This window comes from Barbus barbus (genome assembly GCF_936440315.1).
Source record: "Barbus barbus genome assembly, chromosome: 5".
Taxonomy (NCBI): Eukaryota; Metazoa; Chordata; class Actinopteri; order Cypriniformes; family Cyprinidae; genus Barbus; species Barbus barbus.
This window is the reverse complement of record NC_136733.1, coordinates 18,020,005-18,043,073: the sequence shown is the minus strand read 5'-3', so window position 1 is coordinate 18,043,073 and position 23,069 is coordinate 18,020,005. Positions and strand designations below refer to the sequence as shown.

General features: G+C 36.5%; 2 protein-coding genes across 4 annotated transcripts; both read left to right on the top strand.

The window, feature by feature from the left end:
- The first annotated feature begins 4,125 nt into the window (after positions 1-4,125).
- Positions 4,126-13,521, top strand: ciz1b (cdkn1a interacting zinc finger protein 1b). Its single transcript, XM_079416167.1, is given in 14 exon segments — positions 4,126-4,178; positions 5,434-5,535; positions 5,696-5,747; positions 5,749-5,766; positions 5,864-5,952; positions 6,146-6,207; positions 7,603-7,782; positions 7,859-7,983; positions 8,997-9,090; positions 9,209-9,322; positions 9,410-9,535; positions 9,620-9,692; positions 9,791-9,912; positions 12,583-13,521. Coding segments are annotated over 13 exon segments (1,557 nt in total). The 5' UTR covers positions 4,126-4,178; positions 5,434-5,522; the 3' UTR covers positions 13,072-13,521.
- Positions 13,522-14,592: 1,071 nt separating this feature from the next.
- On the top strand, positions 14,593-21,685 carry LOC306870196 (surfeit locus protein 4-like). Of its 3 annotated transcripts, XM_079417313.1 has the most exons (7): positions 14,609-14,823; positions 15,860-15,921; positions 18,364-18,550; positions 18,638-18,714; positions 18,827-18,870; positions 18,946-19,132; positions 21,061-21,685. In XM_079417313.1, exons 2-7 carry the CDS (start codon positions 15,865-15,867, stop codon positions 21,325-21,327), a joined length of 819 nt encoding a protein of 272 aa, XP_079273439.1. In that variant the 5' UTR covers positions 14,609-14,823; positions 15,860-15,864; the 3' UTR covers positions 21,328-21,685. The 3 variants fall into 3 exon arrangements, with proteins under 3 accessions (XP_079273441.1, XP_079273439.1, XP_079273440.1); XM_079417315.1 differs by lacking the exon at positions 15,860-15,921 and having other exon boundaries at positions 14,593-14,823; XM_079417314.1 differs by lacking the exon at positions 14,609-14,823 and having other exon boundaries at positions 15,790-15,921.
- Positions 21,686-23,069: the final 1,384 nt, after the last annotated feature.

Genomic DNA, 23,069 nt, shown 5'->3' with positions numbered 1-23,069 from the left:
TGCGTCATCAAGTGCGTCCTGTAACGCGGCCACCGATTGGTCCGTCCAGCGCGCGACCTCCCTCTGAACCGGGACTCCCTGTTTCAGCCTTTGTTTGTATTTTGGCATGAGGAAGATGGCGGCGTGGTCGGATTTGCCAAACAGAGGGTGAGATTGTGCCTTATAGCCGTCCTTGACTGTAGTGTAACAGTGGTCCAGTGTCCTTTCACCCCTGGTGGGGCAGGAGATATGTTGATGAAAGTTTGGCGCTGCGCGTTTGAGGTTGGCCCTGTTAAAGTCCCCCGCCACAATAAGCGCAGCGTCCCGGTGTTGTGTTTGATGCTGTGTGAGTGCCTCATGCAGCTCGCATAAGGCAGTGTCCGTGTCCGCTTGTGATGGAATATAAACGGCGCTGATTATGACCGATGTAAACTCCCGAGGTAGATAAAAAGGACGACACATGACGGACAGTAGTTCCAGATTTGGTGTGCAGGAGCGTGTGAGAGGAACAACGCTCGCGCTGTTGCACCATCTGCTGTTCACCATTAAACACACGCCGCCTCCCCTTGACTTCCCCGAGTCTCGCGTCCTGTCCATGCGGTGAACCGAGAAGGACTCGGCCGGCTGGATGGCGTGGTCCGGCACCGCTGGGTACAGCCATGTCTCGGTGAAGCAGAGGAGATTGCAGTCCTGAATGTCTCTCTGAAACTTTATCCTGGCCCTGAGGTCATCGAGCTTGTTCTCCAGTGACTGGACGTTGGCGAGAAGGATGCTAGGCAGAGGCGTGCGGTGTGCACGGGCTCTCAGCCTGTTCCTGACGCCGGCTCGTTTCCCTCGAGGCCGCCGCTTCGCGTCGCGTCCATTGTTCTCCCTCAGGATCTCACTCGGCCAGCTCGGATCCGGAGTTAAAAATGTCGAATTGTGAGTACATTGTACACCAATAGAAACAAGAGTGTCTCTGTCATACCTAATGTACGCAATGGTGATAATTTTGCCGATTTTAAAACACTGAAAACTAACTTAAAAGACAAAAACAAAGAAAAGGTGGTCGGAGCAGTCGTGACGGCAGCCGACCTCACCGGCGCCATCTTCATCCTTCATATGTAAAGTTTTTTTGTAAAGTAACTTTTGTAAAGTTACTAGTACTTATTGATTAAATACTAGTACTTATTTTTTAGATACTAGTACTTATTTATTAGATACTAGTATTTTATTCATTAGATACTAGTACTTATTCATTAGATACTAGTACTTATTTCAATAGTGACTAATAACTATTATATTATTACTAGTAACACATTTTAATTTTTTGGCCATTGACTTCTATGGGGATCCGTCATTGAGATATCAACTATTTAGTTTTGACTAGTAAGTATTCCACTAGTGACTAGTACTTCATTTTTATGCACTAGTAGTTATTCATTAGGTACTAGTATGTATTTTTTAGATACTAGTACTCATTCATTAGATACTAGTACTTATTCGAAATGTTACTAGTAAGATTTTTTATTTTACTAGTAAATTATTTAATTGAACTCTACTGTAGCCATTTGGACTAGTCATAACATAAGACTAGTAAAAAAGCAGATCTGACTAGTAAGATAAGAATTGTTACTAGTAGTAATTACAAAAGATACTAGTGTCTAATAAATAAGTACTAGTACCTAATAAATAACTACTAGTATCTATTAAATAGGAATTAGTATCTAATGAATAAGTACCATTATCTAAAAACACAAGTACTAGTATCTAATGAATGCTTACTAGTAATATTTAAATAGATACTAGTCACTATTGCAATAATTACTTGTCAGAAATTAAAAGATGATATCACAAACAGAATAACTACCACTACCTGTTCATTTGGAGATATCTTCAACTTCATAAAGAACTAGTGAGAATGCATTTGGAGATATATTAATTCAAACAAATCATTAAATAAACATGAGTACCTCTCAACTGTCCAATCAGAGTCCACATGGTAATAAAATACATTAATATGCTGAATTAACTTAAGTATTGTTATTGTTAAGTAGGGCTAACTGGCTTTGTATGTTAGCCTACCTTGCTAATTGGTTACCATAAAAACACAAAGAAAAGATTACAAACCTGTTGTCCAACAAAAGTATATTGATATTGATGTTTTTACTCCAAATTCGCATCATAACATCAGTTGAGCGTTTGAAATAAGTTCCTTTTGGGATCTGACATGGTTTCAGTAAACAGAATGAGGCAGAAATCATGCCACTTTATATTATTCTATACAGTGATAAAGGCTATGTCGATTAGGATTGCATTTTAAACATACTTTATTCTTATAAAAATACCCTGGCTTGAAGAACACAGATAAAGCCATATATTGTCGCAATCATTGTTTATTTTCTTGATGTTTCATCAGTAAAATGTCTATCTGCATGTTAGCTACTAGGCTACATAAACAGTGAAAGCTGAATGTCTTTGTCCATATGGGGGATTTCCTGGAAGTGAGTCTCACTAGTGGAGTTTCTGCGCGAGGGTGCCCTCCGGCGAAGAGTATGAATGAAAAGAAATTACATGAATTGAGTATTCATTATTATCAAAATAACGAGTAAAAATAGCAAAAATAATATAAAACTTTGAGGTAAACATTTGCAAATCCTTACATTTTTCTTCAGTGTAGAGAAGTGTAATTTTTTTTTTTCTTGCAGCTATATTTATTATTATATTTATTCTTAAATACTAAGTTTTGTATATTATAGTGAAATAGTGTTATTACAAAAGTAATATTCCTTATTTTGTTTAATGTTTTTATTTAGAAATAATAACCATAATCATTATTAGTTATATTGGTTTTATTAATGATAATATACAACATTTTTGACCAAATCGTGCAGCACTACACGTACAGCAAACCTGTTTTTTAATTTTTTATTAATAATGTTTGGCCTTTTTTCCAAATAAAGAAAATGTTTGTCTGAAAACCATAAGGTTCGGATTTTGTGTGCCCTGTACAGAACATTAATGTAAAAACATTCAGTGTCTGTAGCACCAGTGCTATATGCAAAAACATTAATGTACAGCCCTGATATGATATTTATTGTTTTTACTGGAGGAAAAAGAGGAAAATAACAGATAATAAAATTGGTGTCTTATCTCCATCCTGCCACTAGAGATCCCTCGATGACCAACACACACATTAGGCTACTATGTTTACGTAATTACAGTGTTAACGAAACTGACAAAATAGGTTTTCTATGTGCTTATGTTCAAATGATTGTTTCTTTTCTATGTGGTTTCCACAAAATAAGTACATTCATCTCCTTTCCGTTTCTTGTCTAATCTCTCTCCTGCTGCTGGTTGATTAATATTCAACATACGATTAGCATACTGGGCAGAAATGCAAATTTAAAAAGTACTAGTATCTATTAAGTTCCGGATATCTCTGGTCTAAAACGTTACTAGTAACTAAAAAGAACTAGTTCTATTTTATCTTAACAAGAAGAGTATAATTAAATACTAGTCACTATTGGAATAAGTACTAGTATCTAATAAATAAGAACTAGTATCTAATGAATATACTAGTAACTTTACAAAAGACACTAGTAGCTAAAGAATAAGCACTAGTAGCTAATGAATAAGCACTAGTACTTAATGGGAAAGATACTAATATCTAAAAAAATAAATACTAGTAGCATTAAATTAGATACTAGTACGGTTTGTAGAGTAAATGTTAATACGGCTTGCCATACTTAGTGAGCGGCTTAGCGAGCCTACTAGTGTTTAATAAATAAGATCTATCCAATGAATAAGTGGTATTTAAAAAAATAATAATAATTAGTACCGAATTGGACAACTGTTTTAGTCCTTATGTAGCTTTTAACTTGTTACAAAACCTTAGCAAGTTTTAAGGAAATAAATGTTAAAACTACTTACCTTACATGTTGGAGTTTATTGTGATAGTGACCTGCTGAGTGTCTATTATCCCTGATTTAATTGTCTGTGTTGAATTTTAATGCGCAGGCATACTGAAAGTACACAATGAATGTGTACTTTCAGTACACATTCAATCATTTGTAATAATTTTTGCAAAAAGCTATTTTCCTGAAAATTGAATTCTTCTTCCGAGCCGAGTGAGGGCGCACAAGTGTTAAATGCCGTAACCTACACACCACACCACAGCACCAGAGGAAGAGGATTGAGGCTTGTTTTTATGTCAAATGGTAAGCTGTTTCGTACATTTCAATAATGTTGTTTTAAACAAGTATCAGGTGTGCAATATATGCTGTACGTTGCAGGTTTTTGCCACTTGCTGTCCATAAAGCTTTGTCATAATATCCTGCGCTCTCTGCTATCAGTGCACTCATAACACCGCTCTTTTCACGTGTAACACCTTTGAGCTCTATAACGTTAAATTCATATAATTTAACGGAGTATTTCTGTTTCCAAGCTCAACCATTTAAACGTTATTATTGCTTATTCATTTACGCAGTGGTAAGATTAACATAATATATCACTGTTATATATAAATCTGTTAATATGTCCAACAAATATATATAGTCGTGGTCAGAATTGTTGGTACCCTTGGTTAATATGAACAAAAAAGGCTGTGAAAATAAATCTGCGTCGTTTATCCATTTGATCTTTTATCTTAAAAATGTACAAAAATCTAACCTTTCATTGTGAATAAGAATTGAAAAGGGGGAGGGGGTCTCATTATGAAATAAATGTTTTCCTCTAATACACATTGGCAAAATGAATGGTACCCTTTTATTACCCAAGATAACAGCTCTGAGTTTTCTCCTATAATGCCTGAAGAGTTTGGAGAACACCTGATAAGACATCAGAGACCATTTGTTCATACAGAATCTCTCCAGATCCTTCAAATTCACAACTCCATGTTGGTGGTGCTTCTTTTCAGTTCACCTCACTCATTTTCTACAGGGTTCAGGTCAGAGAACGGGAATGGCCCATTATAGATTTCTAGCATGGACCGTCAGTTATACATTTTTTAGCTGTTGGTATTTAATTGAATCCACGGTGCCATGCATGTCCAGGACCTCCTTTTTTTTTAATGAAACATCAATTGAATAAACTATGCAGATTTATTTTCACAGCCTTGATCATATTTACCAAGGGTACCAGCAATTCTGACCACGACTGTATACATATAAATGAGGCAAGATGTCACAGTTTGGTGTCTATTCAAATAAATTTATAAAATTTATTTTATATACATAGAAAGCATATTAAATGCCAGTAAAGTGTCTGCTTTAATGTTGATTTTAAAATGTCAAATGTCATTTAAAAAAATAAAATGTCAAAATATAGGTGAAATAATGTTCAATCATCATTCAGTGTAACAGTTATATTTATTATATTAGGCTATATTGTATTATATATCAAAGTGAGGTGAAGGAGCATTGTGCATGTTTCACATTTCTTTTAAATTTTTCAATTTTTTTTTTATTTAAAAAGAGTTCAGTACGCCTAAACCGAAAGAGGAAGAATGTGATAAACATAGCTGGGAAGAGTGATTGACAGACGAGAAAAACAAATACAGAGACATGGGAAAAATAGGTGAGTACACTCTAAACACTTGAGGAGATGCCTCTACTTACACTACACTATTACCAGTGGTAAAATTCATTAGAAAATATGTTGTCAAATTCTATGAAAAGATCCTCAGTGCACAAATTGTGTGTTCCTTCTCTAAGACTAAATACACTAAATCCCAAAGGTACTGTTGGACTAATTCATTCTTCAGTCCCAGAACAAGGAGAGCCTCCTTTGAAAACACAGAGCTCAGAGGTAATCTTCAATAAATGTAATATTAAAGCAGACAGACTGAAATAAATCAGTGTTTGTGTTTCATGTGAAACAAAAATCCACTGCCTCTTTTGGACAGACCAAACAAACTAGAGGAAGAGTCTGCAAATGGAGATAAGATGCAGCAGCCACCAAAAGCAAACTCCGCAAGCATATCAGACCATGAAGGTATTTGACTGTACAGCACTCTGTGTTTGTCTCTTTAGCCTCAGGCAAACTACACATCTACTGAGAAAATGTTGCACTCTTTGTTTACTTTTTGAATTACTGAACTACAGTGCTCAACTCTAGATCTACAAACTTTAACTTAGTGTACCCTTGTGTTGAAAAGTGTTTTTTATTTCCCCTCTAAATGATGCAGAGGATGATAACGGCACTGCACAGCTTGAAGAAGACAGTGTGGATCAGAACAGAGCAGCAGAGGTGTAGTATACCAGCATCAGTAACATATTTTGTACAGTAACATATTTTTTACCTATGGACTTTCCCAGTAACATCAGTGCATCAGTTTTAAATAATAAGTGGACACTTAATACATTCCAGTGACCCTCAGAAAAATGTAACGAACATTAATACATGTTTAGTTGTGCTGTTCAAGCTTTTGGGGGTCAGTAAGATTTTTTTCATGTTTTTGAGAGAAGTATTTTATCCTAACCAAGGTTGCATTTATTTGATTAAAATATGGTAAAAAAAAAAAAAAAGGTTTTCTGTTATGCCAAAGCTGAATTTTCAGCAGACATTACTCTAGTCTTAAAGGGGTCATGAACTGAGAAACCAAAATTACCTTGATCTTTTGACATATAAGAGGTCATTGTGCTATAAAATCATCAAAAGTTTCAGAACTCAACATTTTCTTCTTAGTCTAAAAACAGTTTAGATTGAAGCTAATCTGCCAAAACGACATCTTGTGGAATGTGCCACTCTATGATGTAATAGTGTGGATAAACACCGCCTCCGCAGAGGAAGATCAATGCCTATTTCTACATCGTTGCCTGTTAGGCACCGCCCACCATTTCACGCATGTAGTGAAAGGCAAACTCAGGTCTATGCAGAAACCAAACAAGAAAGATGCTCCGAACCAAACACAACAAGATGCTACGCAGTGCCAAGTTGTGGAAAAACAGTCTTTGCATCACCTTCCTTCTGATCCCAGTGTTAGGAAAAATATGGATGAACTTTATTTTTAATGAAGTTCCAGACCTCGTCAGTAAGAACTTTGTATTTTGTTCACTTCATTTTACCACGAATTCGATTACAAACAAGGCACAGGATTTTCAGAAAGATTGAAACTGAAAGATGATGCTGTGCCGACTATATTGCTACAGTAATGTCGCAGCACAGAAGTGTGAGTAACTGTTCATGACCCCTTTAATTGTCACAGGATCCTTCAGAAATCATTCTTATTTGCTGATTTGCTGCTCAAGAAACATATCTTAGTATTATCAATATTGAAAACAGTTGTGCTGCTTAACATTTATGTGAAAACTGTGGTATATTTTGTTTTTCTAGGAAGTTCAAAAGAACAGCATTTATTTTAAATTAATTTCTTTAATGTATCCTTGCTGAATAAAATAATTAATTTGACCACAGACTTTTAAATGGTAGTGTTATAGAATTGTTTACCATCCTTGTCTGTGTAGCTGTATCCAGTCTTTCAGCTTCTGATGTAACTGTATCTGTAAAACACTATTTCCACGGAGCCCCTCCCATAGGAGTTACATCATAAGACATTATCCGCTTTGAAAAGTACTCCACCTCAATTCAATCAATAAGAGCTTATATTGTATTGAACCTGGAATAATAATAGCTGTCGTTCAGGTACAGGGTGTTGGTACCTCTCTGAAGGTGACCATCCAGCGTAGCAGTGAGAGTCGAGCCTTCAGCACCTCACCTGAAGAGACGGCAGCAGGTGCAGGCCATGAGGGCGAGAAAGAGAGACACAAACACACAGTTAAATTCACTTGCTACATTTGCAACGTCACCTGTACTGACCAGCAAGTAAGACTTGACTGTACATTAATGAGGAGAGGAGTCGGTTGATCATTGTGTTTAGTGAGGTGTTTGACCTCTGCAGGGCTTCCAGACTCACATGACGAGTTTAGATCATCAGCAGCGTATTATGGAAATCCAGCGTCTGAGCAACACCTGTCTAGCCACACTATTACCCCACACCCAGGAGTCCCTGCAGGCCACAAACAGGTAAGTGATGCTCTCTGGACTTTAGAGGTGTAGTGTGTACATTTAGCTTAGTTGTAAGTATAAACAAACAATTTAACACTATCAGAGTTTTGAGTCTGTGACAGTCTGAGATACCCAACATAAGGAAGGAAACGTTTTTTTTTTTTTAATCTACTTTAAAACACTTCTCTAATCTTTGTTTATATGTTGTTTTCATACATTTCTGGAAAAAACAATTATACTATTTCTTAAAAAAAAGTTTGATTTAATGACTCTAAACATAGAATGGAAGCCTGTTTCTGCCACTGAATAAAAAAATTAATTTAAATTCACAATTCTGAGAAACAAAGTCACAATTCTGAAAAATATAATCAGAATTGCTGACTGACTTCTCAGAATTGCCAGTTTATGTCGCAATTTTAACTTTCTCAGAATTGCCCGTTTAAAGCACACAATTGCAAGTTATTAAGATAGAATTGTGAGAAATCCCATTTCTGAGGATTGCCCCAATTGAGATATAAACCCAATTGCAAGTTTATATCTCATAATTCTGACTTTTTAAAGTCAGAATTGAGAGGAAAAAGTCAGAATTGTGAGATACAAACTCGGATTTGCGAGGAAAAAAAACTCAGAATTGCAAGTTTGTATTAAAGTCAGAATTGTAAAACAAAAACTTGCAATTACCTTTTTTATTTTTTATTATTCAGTGGTGGAAGTAACAATGTATCAAGTAAAAAGTGGTAAAATAATTTCCTTGCACTTTTATTTTCTTGTTGTTTTATAATTTAAAAAATAATTATACTACCATTGTTTATTTTTTGGTTAATCACAAGCAAATTTAGATTTTAATGCATCCTTACTGAATAAAACTTTCTTTTTAAAAAATCGTAACGACCTCAAATTTACAGTAATTTGTTAGTGTATGTAACTCACATTAAAAAATATAACTATTAAGTATTCTATCATTGCCTATTGTTAAACAAATCGAGTAAACAACACTATTTAGAACACAATTGTTTTTTGCTCTGTAATAGAGAGAGACGGGTGGGTCATCAGCGCTGGTGTCCAACCTGCCAGTCTCATTTTTCTGGCGACCTCATCGAGCACAGACGAACTAAGAAACACAAGGTGACCTTAACATTAATAAAACAAATACCACCAAATCTAATCTCTACAGAAATAGCCACATATACTTGAGGAGCAGAGTTTGATTGTATGAAAATGCTATGTCTTGTCTATTCATTAGTTGGCAAAAGTGTCCTCGAGACCTTTCTGTACCCTGTGTGAGCGTCACTTTAGGACTCCTCGCAAATTTGTTGAGCATATGAAGTCTCCTGAGCACAAACAGAGGGTTGAGGAGGTTTGTGTGGGTATTTTGTTGGTATTTTAATCTAAAATGTATTAAATGAAATTGAATAAAACTTAGTTATTTCAACATTTGTTGCAGTTAAGAAACGAGGGTGACCCAGAGGTTATGGAGGAGCTCATAACAGTGGATGCTATTGGCTGCTTTGAAGGGGAAGATGATTATGAGGAGGATAGAAATGAAGAAGAGATTGCAGTGTTTGAGAAGGTTAGTTGCATTACATCATGTGCTTTTCTAATTTAGAGTCCCTTTTGTAGTTTTCTTTTTTTATTATTTGAATTTTGTTCATAGCATCCTGGTCATAGGGATATGGCTCTGGAAGAAACAACTGATTATGAGGCATATGATCCAGACACACAGTATGGTGAGTGCTGGACTTTAACCACTTCTCTAGAGTAGACTGTCAAAGAAGAGTTTGTGAGCAAGTTCATCTGATGGACCTGACTGCTTTCTGACCCTTAGGCACTAGTTTTGTGGTCCCTGTCGCTGGTTTCCTCTGTAAGCTGTGTCATAAATTCTACCACTATGAGTCTTCTGCACGGGAAACTCACTGCAGGTCTCTTATGCACTTCCAGAACTTACAGGTGAGAAAAATGATGGAATTTAGTGAATTTAGTGCTATATATGTGTGCTATTTAAGGCAAATCTCAACTCAGTGATACTACAATAATAGCCTGGTGTATAAGTGGTAGATCTTTCAAATAATGTAATGGCCAGTCAGATTGTGATTAATTACACAGTCAAAACTCAAATGTGAATTATGGTGTTGTAATTTTTATAAACTTCTCTTCTGCTCAACAGGCCTGTTTTTTTAATGAAATACAGTAGAAAACATAATATTGTGAAATCTTCTACTATTTAAAATACCTGTTTTCTATTTTAATATATTTTAATTTAAAATGTAATTTATTCCATTACTCCAGTCTTCAGTGTCACGTGATCCTTGAGAAATCCTTCAAATATGATTATTTGGTTTCTATTAAAACAGTTTTTGCTGCACAAGTGGAAATTGTGATACACTACCATTCAAAAGTTTAAGATTAGAGATAATGAAAAAGAAATTAATTCTTTTATTCAGAAATATGCATTAAATTGATCAAAAGTGACCAAAAAAACATTTAAAATGTTAATAAATGGTTTCTATTGTAAATACTGTTCTTGAAGTATTCTTAAAATCTATCACTGTTTCCACAAACATAAATCAGCAAAAATTTCTGTTTTTAATTCAATAACAACCATTATTAATAATTAAGCACCGATAATAATTGAGGATCTAATAAGCATATTAGAATTTTTAAAGGATCACTGTGACACTGAAGACTGGCGATAATTAATTACATTTAAGAAAAACATATTGATATTGAATTTATTATTTGTAAGTTATATTGTAAATAATAATTATTAATAAAACAGTATCTCACAGAAGTGAGTACACCCCTCACATTTTTGTAAATATTTTATATCTTTTCATGTGACAACACTGAAGAAATGACACTTTGCTACAATGTAAAGTAGTGAGTGTACAGCTTGTATAACAGTGTAAATTTGCTGTCCCCTCAAAATAACTCAACACACAGCCATTAATGTCTAAACCGCTGGCCACAAAAGTGAGTACACCCCTAAGTGAAAATGTCCAAATTGGGCACCAAAGTGTCAATATTTTTGTGGCCACCATTATTTTCCAGCACTGCCTTAACCCTCTTGGGCATGGAGTTCATCAGAGCTTCACAGGTTGCCACTGGAGTCCTCTTCCACTCAGACATCACGGAGCTGGTGGATGTTAGAGACCTTGCGCTCCGCCACCTTCCGTTTGAGGATGCCCCACAGATGCTCAATAGGGTTTAGGTCTGGAGACATGCTTGGCCAGTCCATCACCTTTACCCTCAGCTTCTTTAGCAAGGCAGTGGTCGTCTTGGAGGTGTGTTTGGGGTCGTTATCCTGTTGGAATACTGCCCTGCGGCCCAGTCTCTGCTTCAGTATGTCACAGTACATGTTTGCATTCATGGTTCCCTCATTCCTCCCAAGTGCCGGCAGCACTCATGCAGCCCCAGACCATGACACTCCCACCACCATGCTTGACTGTAGGCAAGACACACTTGTCTTTGTACTCCTCACCTGGTTGCCTCCACACACGCTTGACGCTATCTGAACCAAATAAGTTTATCTTGGTCTCATCAGACCACAGGACATGGTTCCAGTAATCCATGTCCTTAGTCTGCTTGCGGGCTTTCTTGTGCATCATCTTTAGAAGAGGCTTCCTTCTGGGATGACAGCCATGCAGACCAAATTGATGCAGTGTGCAACGTATGGTCTGAGCACTGACAGGCTGACCCCCTACCCCTTCAACCTCTGCAGCAATGCTGGCAGCACTCATACGTCTATTTCCCAAACACAACCTCTGGATATGACGCTGAGCATGTCCACTCAACTTCTTTGGTCGACCATGGTGAAGCCTGTTCTGAGTGGAACCGGTCCTGTTAAACCGCTGTATGGTCTTGGTCACCGTGCTGCAGCTCATTTTCAGGGTCTTGGCAATTTTCTTATAGCCTACGCCATCTTTATGTAGAGCAACAATAATTTTTTTTCAGATCCTCAGAGAGTTCTTTGTCATGAGGTGCCATGTTGAACTTCCAGTGACCAGTATGAGAGAGTGAGAGCGATAACACCAAATTGAACACACCTGCTCCCCATTCACACCTGAGACCTTGTAACACTGAGTCACATGACACCGGGGCGAGAATATGGCTAATTGAGCCCAATTTGGACATTTTCACTTGTGTACTCCCTTTTGTGGCCAGCGGTTTAGACATTAATGGCTGTGTGTTGAGTTATTTTGAGGGGACAGCAAATTTACACTGTTATACAAACTGTACACATTACATTGTAGCAAAGTGTAATTTCTTCAGTGTTGTCACATGAAAATATATAAAATATTTACAAAAATGTGAGGGGTGAACTCACTTCTGTGAGATACTGTATATCACAGTACTACTGTTTTATTGTACATTTGATAATAATAAATAAATGCCTTGGTGAGCATAAGACTTTTTTTTTTTTTTTAACTGACGGATGGTAGTGAATATTTTGACATTATGTATGTCTGAACAGCTCTGTAGGATGGTCTGATCAGATGGTCTTTTGAACGTAATGCAGCTAAGAATGCTGAGAAATATATCTGTGTAAATAATGTAGAAGGAATTTAAAATAAAAAAAGAATTCAGTGCCAAATACTCAGATTTGTATTTGATTTTCAGAAGCACAATGCCCTGAAAATGCAGAAGAAGCTGCCTCAGGATGACTGTGAGAGTGATGTGTCATGTAGCAGCCTGATGAGCGACCCTCGGTGCCTGGAGCTCACTGCTTCCTGTGCCAATGACAGCAGCCAAGCAGATCTCAATATACCACACATCAATTTCTCAAGAGAGCGCTTACACTTGAGGAAGCTTAAGCCATCTAAGAGACCTCACAAATCTAAGTCTCCACGCTCAAAGAACTCTGGAGCTCCACAGAAGCCTGCCGTGGTCATGAAGCACTTAATGTGTACTCCACACTGTAGCTCAGGGTCAAGCCAAGAGTCACACTGCCAAGAACTACAGCACACAGATTCTGTGTCCAGTGAAAGAGAAAAGACATCCCATGACCCTGTGCATTACTCAGAAGAGCAAGAAAATATGTGCTCAACACCCACACACAGTTTGTGTCATGCATCACAGTTGAACTCGAAGGAGAACACAATCAATTGAGGTTAAAGAGACAGTTGTCAAAGACCAAACAAAAATAATCTTCATGTTCATAGGAGTTCATCAAGTGTTTCTGTGAAATTTGTGAAGAAAACCTGAGAGAAAATAATACTACTTTCAAAAAAATAAAGAAACAAAGAACGAATATGTTCATTTAAATTCATAAATATTGTAAATCTCATTTCCTTTCATTAAATTGTATTTTTTATATAATTCTAAATAATAATTGTTGAACAACGGTTTATTAATCTAGGTTGGTGTTGTTACTTGAACTGCAATTATGTGTTAATTCTTATTCATCATAATTATTGTTTATATATATATATTAACTTAAGGTATTTTTCAGCACCTCCATTTAACATGAATTGGGAAAAGGAAGTGAAAACATTCATGTCTACAATTAATGTTCAAATGTAGAACTGATTTCTTAATTAAAAATGCACACAAAGCTTGTCCATTGCCCATTTTTATTTTATCCTTTTCTTTCTTTCTTTCCTTCCTTCCATCCAGAGAGCCCTCGAGTGTTATAGATCAGTAATAGTAATAAAATTATAGGACTAATGTTTCCATATGATTTGGACAAAGTTGTGGATATTATTGATTGTGGGGACAGTCGTGGCCTAATGGTTAAAGAGTTGGACTTGAGTCTCAGGTCTGGCAGGGATTGTAGGTGGGGGAAGTGAATGTCCAGTGCTCTCTCTACCCTCAATGCCATGACTGAGGTGAGACCCTTGAGCATGGCACCGAACCCCCAACTGCTCCCTCAACTGTGTGTGTGTTTATGTGGTTTATGAGGACACAAATTTGTATAATGACATGGGTATGACAGAGGTATTACAATATGAAGGTGGTTTATGAGGACACTGCCTATGTCCACGTAATTCAAAAGGCTTAAAAAACATACTAAATGGTGTTTTTTTTGAAAATCTAAAAATGCACAAAGTCTCCTGTGAGGGCTAAGTTTAGGTGTAGGGTTGGTGTAGGGCAATAGCACACACAGTTTGTTCAGTATAAAAACCATTACGCCTATGGAGAGTCCCCATAAACCACAAAAACCAACATGTGTGTGTGTGTGTGTTCACTCCTGTGTGTGCACTTGGATGGGTTAAATGCAGAGCACAAATTCAAATTATGGGACACCATACTTGGCCACATGTCCTTTCCTTTATGAATCTGGGTATAATCTCCCTCATGACCCCCATCTTGAATATTTGGTGACATGACATCCATTGTGGTTGCATTTTTTTCCCCTAAATTTATTTGCAAACCTATTAGCAATTGGATAAAAAAGGCCATCAGTCCCTGCGTCCCACATGTGCATACTATCCACCCTATCTGCCCTAAATATTATTGAAAATTACTAATATCACATAGAGTTTAGGCATGCACATTGAGACGCAGGCTATTAAAATGTATGTCAATAGAGACTGAGAGTAGACTGTAAAAGGACCTCACAGCTTGAGCTCTGTTCTGGCTGCATCAGTACACGTGGCATGCAGGTACATGTGTGTCCTACAGGCGGCGACAGAACGAGCTGCAGGGCATTATGGGGCGGAGATGGCATTCTAGTACACACACGGACGACGGCAAAGCAAGGCTAGTACGAGAGCTGTAACACATCTGCGAGCGGACATAGATATCGATTAAAAGCACACAAACAAGCAAAGGTGTCCTGCAGACGGAAATCGGCTCTCGGATTTTGGTGTCATGGCCCAGAATGATTTGATGAGCAATGCGGAGGACGTGGCGGATCAGGTAACGTTAAGAGAACAGAAGGCCCTGCCAGACAACTTACACAGAAAATCACGGAGATCACTCTTCTTTACTAAACAAATGCTTTCGAAGTTCAGGAAAGTCCATGTCTGCGTGTGTAGTTTCGTCTTGTTTTCTTGGCTGCAAATGAGGTTTGTTTATTGACTAAATGCTAGTCTTGTGACTAGGAGGACTGAAGTATTAGCAAAAAGGTTACTGTTCAGAAAAACTGGGCTTTGGCTGCTTTCGTGTACTAATATTTGACATTTATTGCTATTAAAGATATATAAGTACATATACTTTATTTCTGTGAACCCAAAATGTTTGAATGGCATACAAACTTTATCCTCGAATCGTTTTCATCAGTTTCTTCAAACATCTGTTCATATGGCGAAGCAAGAGTGTATGTTACTCACATAATGCCCAACATAAAAGATGACTGATTAGAAAAAGATGTCCATATGCAATAGGAAATTAACAGCAAGACATTAATCTGATGCCTTTATGTTGTTTACGTTTCAGGATATGCATAATTTGCAGGATGTGTTTGGGGCCCTTTTTTCATGCTGTGCTGTTTCTTCTTGTTTTGTGCTTCGTAATAGAAATCAACTTTATAAATATGTTATTATTATGTGGGCGTTTTATCAAGGCCATCACTGTCAGCAGCATTTCAGCTTATTTATGGCCTAATTTTCAAAGTCATTTTAGTAAGTTGATTAAACCCCAGCCAATGACAGCTATCTTCAATTATTAAGTGTAGTTTTATCACAGCGCAACAGGAACAATATTAAAATTCCCTTTCTTTTTGGTTCATGCAACTCCCATTCAGCAATCCTGTCTTTTGAAACGTGTAACAGAAGGCAAAAACTGCACTCTTCGATATTCCTGTGCTGCTTGGAAACAAGTCAAATACCCTCCAGGCACACAGACAGCGAGTAAAGTATTGACACACAAGCAGACATTGGCCCTGAGATCTCTTCCCATTCATTTGGTCTTACTTGGTACTTGTTGAATGCTGATTGGCCCGTTTTCTTCTTAGTGCTGATGTGGATCGTCTGGGGGCGGGGCTTAGCAGAGGCCGGTGTCAAAGCTCACATAAGAGTGAGTTAATCACCAGCTGGTTTAGAGCGTGTTATTATGAAACCCTGCCATGTATTGCCAATCTATACAGTTTAGTATTCCTGCAATCTGCTTATTTTCATTCACAAATAACAGAATTCTATCATGTACCATTGGCAGATTATTAATTCTTTCATTTAACAAGCTAGCTCATGTTACAGATTAAGTAATGAGAATATAATATCCTGTATTCTTCCTGGAAGAGTAAATTGCATAATCCTTTACCCTTCCCATTCGACACCTGTTGCATGAGGAAGTGGAAAAGATTCATTGCTAGTACACCACAGTGATATTTAAATCCTGGAGATGTGCTCATGAGTCATCAGTTGCAAATGGATCTGCTTTTGGCCACCTGTGCTCTGATATTGACTGAAAATGTGGGGAAAATGGTATTTGGAGCTCAGAGGTTGAACATTAAGCAGCATTCATTTGAAGAGCTGCTTCAGCGCTTCTGTGAAGTAATATGACGCTTGTGTAAATCTAAACTATTCACACTAGGACGGCTTTATATATCTTTTTAGTTTTTTGCTGTTCATTCCTTTCTGTTAAATTTGTTTGAGATCTGTAAGTAGATATTAAAATAGCTTTCTAATTGCACAAATCTATGCTAAGCTATAATAAATATCCTCCTTTTTTACGTTGACTTGAATTACTGATCAAAAGATTATTTTTAAATGTTTTTGAAAGTTTCTAATGCTCATCAGGTCTCCATTTATTTGAACAAAAATACAGTAAACCAGTAATGTAGTAAACTTTTTATTACAATTTGAAATAGCAGTTTTCTATTTTAACGTATTTTAAAATATAATTTATTCCTGTGATGAATCTTCAGCATCATTACTCAGGTCTTCAGTGTCGCATGATCCTTCAGAACTCAATCCAATATGTTGATTTGCTGCTCTAGAAACATTTCTTAATATTAACAATGTTGAAAGCAGTTGTGCTGCTTAATATTTTTGTGAACCCAAAATGTTTGAAATGGCTGTATTTAAAATATAAGTCATTTGTAACAGTATAAATGTCTATACAGTCACTTGAGAATAGGGCTGCACGATGTATCGTTTCAGCATCGATAGTCACATCGCAGGATATGCCATTTTTAGTATAGGCTACTGATTGTTATATTTATACTGCTCGTTTTCACGACCGCTCTCGCGCCGCGCGGTCTCTGCAAATTTTTACTTTGTGTCAGTATGTCATAAAAAGAACGAGGGTTTTACTCTCGGGGATTTGTCGTGTCACATCCAGGGTAGACTGCGTCACTGATTATAATGAGTTCTGTTGTATTTTGTGGCTTTGCGCCGCTCGTGCCCGTTGTAGACACGGTGAGAGCCACTCAGATGCACGTGAACACTGAATTCCGTTCACCTCCGTGTCTATTTGTGTCTGAAATGACGCATACGCACGAAATTGTCCAAATGCATGTCTCTGCAAGTATCTTTGTAAACGTTGAAGGTAAACAATTGATAAATAAAATGGATAGTATATTGGTTCACAGCAGTTTAATGTTCGTATGACTTTGTCATAATTGTTGATCAAACAACAAAACGCATAGAGAAAAATCACTTTTGTTGCTTTTACACAGATTTATTTTATTTAATTTATACAGTGAAGACTATGCAGTGTTATTTTACATTTGATTATTTAACCAGTATACCTGAATACTGTTAGACTTGGCAGAAAAATATAAACCGCTGTTTATTTAATGCAGAGCCTGATTTTACCAAGTTCCTGGATCAACATCTTTGTTGACCCTGGAACAACATTGTGATTAACCAATCAGATTTGAAGAACCAGTTTTTGTGAAGTTTAGGCTTAAAATCAGTGTTTGGTGCTTGTACATCAGTGTCATTCATCTATCACTTCCTCTGATTTTAGGGATTACTCATGGTTAAGGTTAGGTTTAGGTGTAGGGATATGGTTAAGACAAAATTTTTGGATTAATATGTTGACCTAGGAACACATCTAACTCAGCAAAATCAGGGCGTGCTTATTTAATTTATCTTTGTTCTATTATATTTATCTATGTTTGTAATTTGTTTTTTGTTTTTTTCTTCCATATCGCAATATATATCGCAGAAATACAAACTATCGCAATGTGAGGTTTTTTCCAATATCGTGCAGCCCTACTTGTGAACAATTTAACGCATCCTTGCTGAATAAAATAATTAATTTCTTTTAAAAAGTTGATCCCAAACCTTTTGAATGGTAATATATCACAACACGGTCCTTTATGCTGACCTTGGATTTGTTCTCTAATTGAAGTCTATGCACATGCTCATAAAGCTGTGCCTTATTCATCAGTAATTATTGTCCTAAAATATAGACATGTTCAGAATGACATTACATGTTTATTATTTGTGTTTGCACAAATATACAGACATTTTGGGATTTTCATATCTTTGTCTTTTTGTTCATCTCTAGTTCCTTCGAGTGACAAAGCAGTACCTGCCCCACATAGCGCGTCTGTGTCTGATTAGCACATTCTTGGAGGATGGCATTCGCATGTGGTTCCAGTGGAGTGACCAGAAAGAATATATTGAGACTACGTGGGGATGTGGCTTCTTCCTGGCCACACTATTTGTGTTAATCAACTTACTCGGACAGCTGGGTAAGAAGTTTGTTCGGTAGAAATATCTCTGGTGATTTGGAACATCGTCGTATTTTTAAATGGGATTTTTCATTTTCTGTTTTACAGGTGGCTGTATACTGATCCTGAGCAGGAATTTTGTTCAGTATGCCTGCTTTGGATTATTTGGAATCATCGCCTTACAGGTGTGAGCATTCGGTTTGTGTTCTTTAAGATTGTAATTGGATGTTATCTTTGGTTAGGACTATAATTAAGTTAAACTGTTTAATTACAGTGCTGATCTTTTATCTATTCCAGACTGTTGCCTATAGCATTCTCTGGGACCCAAAGTTTTTGATGAGGTAAGTTCTTTGCAGGATAAGCTAGGAATGAGTATATCATCCTGTGTTTTATGCTCTGATCTCATCGTGTTTCAGGAATTTGGCTCTTGGGGGAGGGCTGCTGCTGCTGCTTGCGGAGTCACGCTCTGAGGGCAGGAGTATGTTTGCTGGGGTTCCCACTATGAGAGAGAGCTCTCCTAAACAGTACATGCAGCTGGGTGGCAGAGTCCTGCTGGTGCTTATGTTTATGACGCTGCTGCACTTTGATACAAGCTTCCTCTCGGTGAGCAAATATTCTCAGCATGATAAATGGGTGAATCACAAAGAAATCTCTAGGTTAAATTTCACAAATCAAAAGGAAAAAAATTAACTGTAATGAAATGGCAATTATATATTGTTTTGAAATGTTCATATTAATTATTTAATTATATTTTACATAATTTAATTGTCCTCTATAATAAAATCTGTAAATAATAAAAAAACTATTTTAAAGTTTGTAAATGTTTTGTAATATTATATTATAACATTGTAATATCTTTATGCATCAATTTATTTAGCAGTCACTTTTGATCAATTTAATGCATCATTGCTAAACGAATTTTATTCAGCATTCAGTTTTATTTTAATATGATATTTCTTTAAAAAAAAAAAAAAAAATCTTGCTGACCCCATACTTTTCAATGATAGTACTGATTCTGCACTGATGCCTTCATCAGGACGTCATTCTTAGGATCGCAAACTAATCAAGGTCTTAATGTTAACATCGGCAGTTGCTTGTAAAAAAATATTGACCGAAATCACAGAAAATGGCATTTACAATATTACAACAATTTCTCAAAAACACCTTTTTACACATGTTTTGCTTATCTTTCCAACACTTTTTAGATTCAAGCTTAGAACTGGAGTTAAGACTTCAATCAGCCCTGTTTACATATGACTGAATGTGGAATGTGGCATTTTCTGGCTTTATAAATATGCTCGTAAACCACATCTTATGACTTGGCAGAAAGTCTAAAAGTTTATTGCACCGGGTTAAGCTGTTTCTGCAGATAAGTGTTTCAGGCTCAGATGATGATGTGATTGTGGTGCTCAGGATGTGGGTTGGTGGTAAAGTTTTTGTCAATTCCATCGTAATGCAGCCTGACACACACAGTTTGTTCACTTTATCTATATAAATGCTCATGGTTTGCAAACACAAGCTATAAAGGCAAGACAATTACCAGCGCTGATGTCAAACACTGTTACAATAAAGCAGTTGTTGTGAGTCACAATCTGTTCTGATGCAGTCATGGATAGCAAGGACAGAATGTTAAAATTATTTCATTGTACATCGTTAGGACAGGAAAATACATACTCAACCTATAAAAGAGAGGAAAGAAATGCTTTGCATATCTTGTTGTTTTTGACATTATAGGCCAGATGTCAGTATTTTTCCATTAATTCATCTGACATCCATATTAGGCATATATACATGATTGCATAATGCAGGACCTGAACCATGAACAAAACTACACAAGAAAAAATAAATTACAGACTACATTAAGGCTGCAATGAAGATTTCAAAATGCATACTGTTCAGAAGTTTGGGTCAGCAAGAAGTATCTTATGCTCACAAATACTGTACTTATTTGGTCAAAAATACTGTAAAACAACAATATTGTAATATTACAAATTAAAGTAGCTATTTGAATATATTTTCAAATGCAATTTAGTCCTGTGATGCAGAGCTGAATTTTCAACATCATTTCTCCAGTCTTCAGTGTCACGTGATCTTTCAGAAATCATTCTAATATGCTGATTTGATGCTGATGCTATTTTTTTCAGGATTCTCTGATTAATAGAAAGTTCAAAAGAACAGCATTTATTGAAATGGTAGTATTTTGTAATAATACAAAATGTATTTACTTTTTTTTTTAAAAATATCAATTCAATGCATCCTTGCTGAATAAAAGTATACATTTAAAAAAAAAAAAAAGCACTAATTCCAAACTTTTGAATGAAGTATATTTGGAAACTAAACATTGATAATGTGCCATATTGTAATAACTGTATTGTAATTATCAATTTCACCACTAGAGGTCAGACGTGACCAGGTTTTCTTTAGCCTACATGATTTCTTTAGTGTTAAATTGTACTTCCTGTGTCACAGTTTCACATTTGTCTGGTGTCTCACTGACTTCCTTTTTCTAATGTGTCTGCGTTTGGTTTTAGATCTTGCAGAACCTGGTGGGCACAGCACTTATTGTTCTGGTAGCAATCGGTTTCAAGACTAAACTAGCTGCCCTAACCCTGGTCATCTGGCTGCTGGCTATCAACGTGTACTTCAATGCTTTCTGGACCATACCAGGCTACAAGCCCATGCACGACTTCCTCAAGTACGACTTCTTCCAGACCACGTCGGTAATCGGAGGCCTTCTGCTGATAGTAGCACTAGGTCCAGGTGGAGTGTCCATGGATGAGAAGAAGAAAGACTGGTGAGACAGGACTGAACTCAAACGGCTTACTTGCTCACTCAGTAGTTTGCCCTTTGGCAACAGCTTTGAGACAAAGCAGGTACACTACTTAGGGAGGAAAGAGCCAATTGAGACGTGGCCTCACAACCACCCCAGGACCAACAGAACGACCCGCTCTCCACATCTCATGCACTGTCTGTGTTTTCATTTTGCGTGCTTACTGAATTATTTTCACCAGCACTTTTAGACATATTAGTTTATCATATTTATTTTCTAAGGTTCGGGTCAGATTCTGGCATTTGAGAACCCCATTGAAAATCTGAAGCATCTGTGTTATAAAAGCTGCGACCATGTTGAAAAAATAACAAATTTATCTCCTTTGCCATCTTTCTCTGTCTTTTTATTTCGGTGCCAATTGCAAGTCAGCAAACCAAAGACATATCCTTCAGATATATACAGCATTCTGCTTTTAAGTTTAAGCCATTTAGTTGATCGCAAAATTTATTTGAAGTAAAATTGAAAGTCGTTTTTGTTTTTTCATTTGGTCAGTCAATCATGTTCCATGTGCTGTCTCTGGGCTGGATTTCAACTGATATTGTTGCGGTGTTAAACTTTTGCACACTGGTTTTCTTAAATGTGTCGATCACTCCCCATCAAAATGCTAAACAAGTTCAAGAAGATTTCGCAGAGAGAGATTCTTATTCGTGAATATTTTCTACCATTTCAAAGTTGTTAAATGTAAGGATAAAAAAGTTTAATGGCCATTATTACGAGCGTTCCATTCGATTCTGAAGATTCATTGGCTTCTCATGTCTGTGTAAGAAGCTGTTTGTTTATTAGCATGTTCGCTGTCTATCGCCAGGTCACTTTGAAGTTTACAAAAAGTGAATTATAGTGTTTCTCGAAAAACAAGCAGAGAGTGAGATGACGATATTGAAACCCTGTGGTTTGTCAAGAATCCGTGTTTATCCTCTTTGTACAAAAAAAGAAATTACAGAAAAATATTGGTTTTCTAAGTGTTTTAAATGTTTTGACATATAAAGGGAAAAGAAAAAATCTGGTTGATTGGTTAATTTTGTTTTGTTTTTTATCTTTTATTTTTTAGTAATCAACAATAAAACTAGTGATATTCAAAAACCAATGTTTTGGTCTACATGACATGACAACAGATGAATGGTCATTGAAGGCGGTTGTCTAAATATAAAAAGAAATGTTTGAGCTTTCATATTCAGTGGTAATCATGTTAATATCTCCCAAACCTGCACAACAAGCAGGAAGTCAAAAGACAATTTCCCCAAACATTCAACAAAATGTGAAAAAGGTTTTTTGTAGGCCTAATCTTTACAGATTCATTAGCCAACATTGCTTGCTACAAGAAAGCTTGATATATTTATGTACTACAATATATATTTTGAAATATATAGACTTTTTTTTTTAAGAAAATCATTTTGTATTTTGTGTTCTCATATGTGCATTATATTGACTTGTACCTTTTGTTAACCAAGAGAACACATGACATGACAAATCAGCTGTCCTACATAGACGACGTTTTGTTGTTAGACAGTGTTTGAATTGTAGTGTTTGAGATAAAGCCTGGCAGGAAAACCCTACAGGATCACCACAGAACTTCGATTCAGGTCATGAACGCTTTGTGATCGGCTGCAACGCGTAAAGGTGATTTCCAATACTACTTTTGTGTCCTTTTCAGTACAAGATTGTTTTATAGACTTTACATAAATATTTAAGATTTTACTGTAGCAATAATGC

What these genes read in the sequence shown, in the direction of transcription:
- LOC306870196 (XM_079417313.1), top strand. Translation starts at nt 15,865, where the DNA reads ATGTGGATCGTCTGGGGGCGGGGCTTAGCAGAGGCCGGTGTCAAAGCT. An exon ending in TTGGAATCATCGCCTTACAG is followed by an intron (nt 18,715 to 18,826) that starts GTGTGAGCATTC and finishes TATCTATTCCAG; the next exon opens with ACTGTTGCCTATAGCATTCT. An exon ending in GACCCAAAGTTTTTGATGAG is followed by an intron (nt 18,871 to 18,945) that starts GTAAGTTCTTTG and finishes ATCGTGTTTCAG; the next exon opens with GAATTTGGCTCTTGGGGGAG.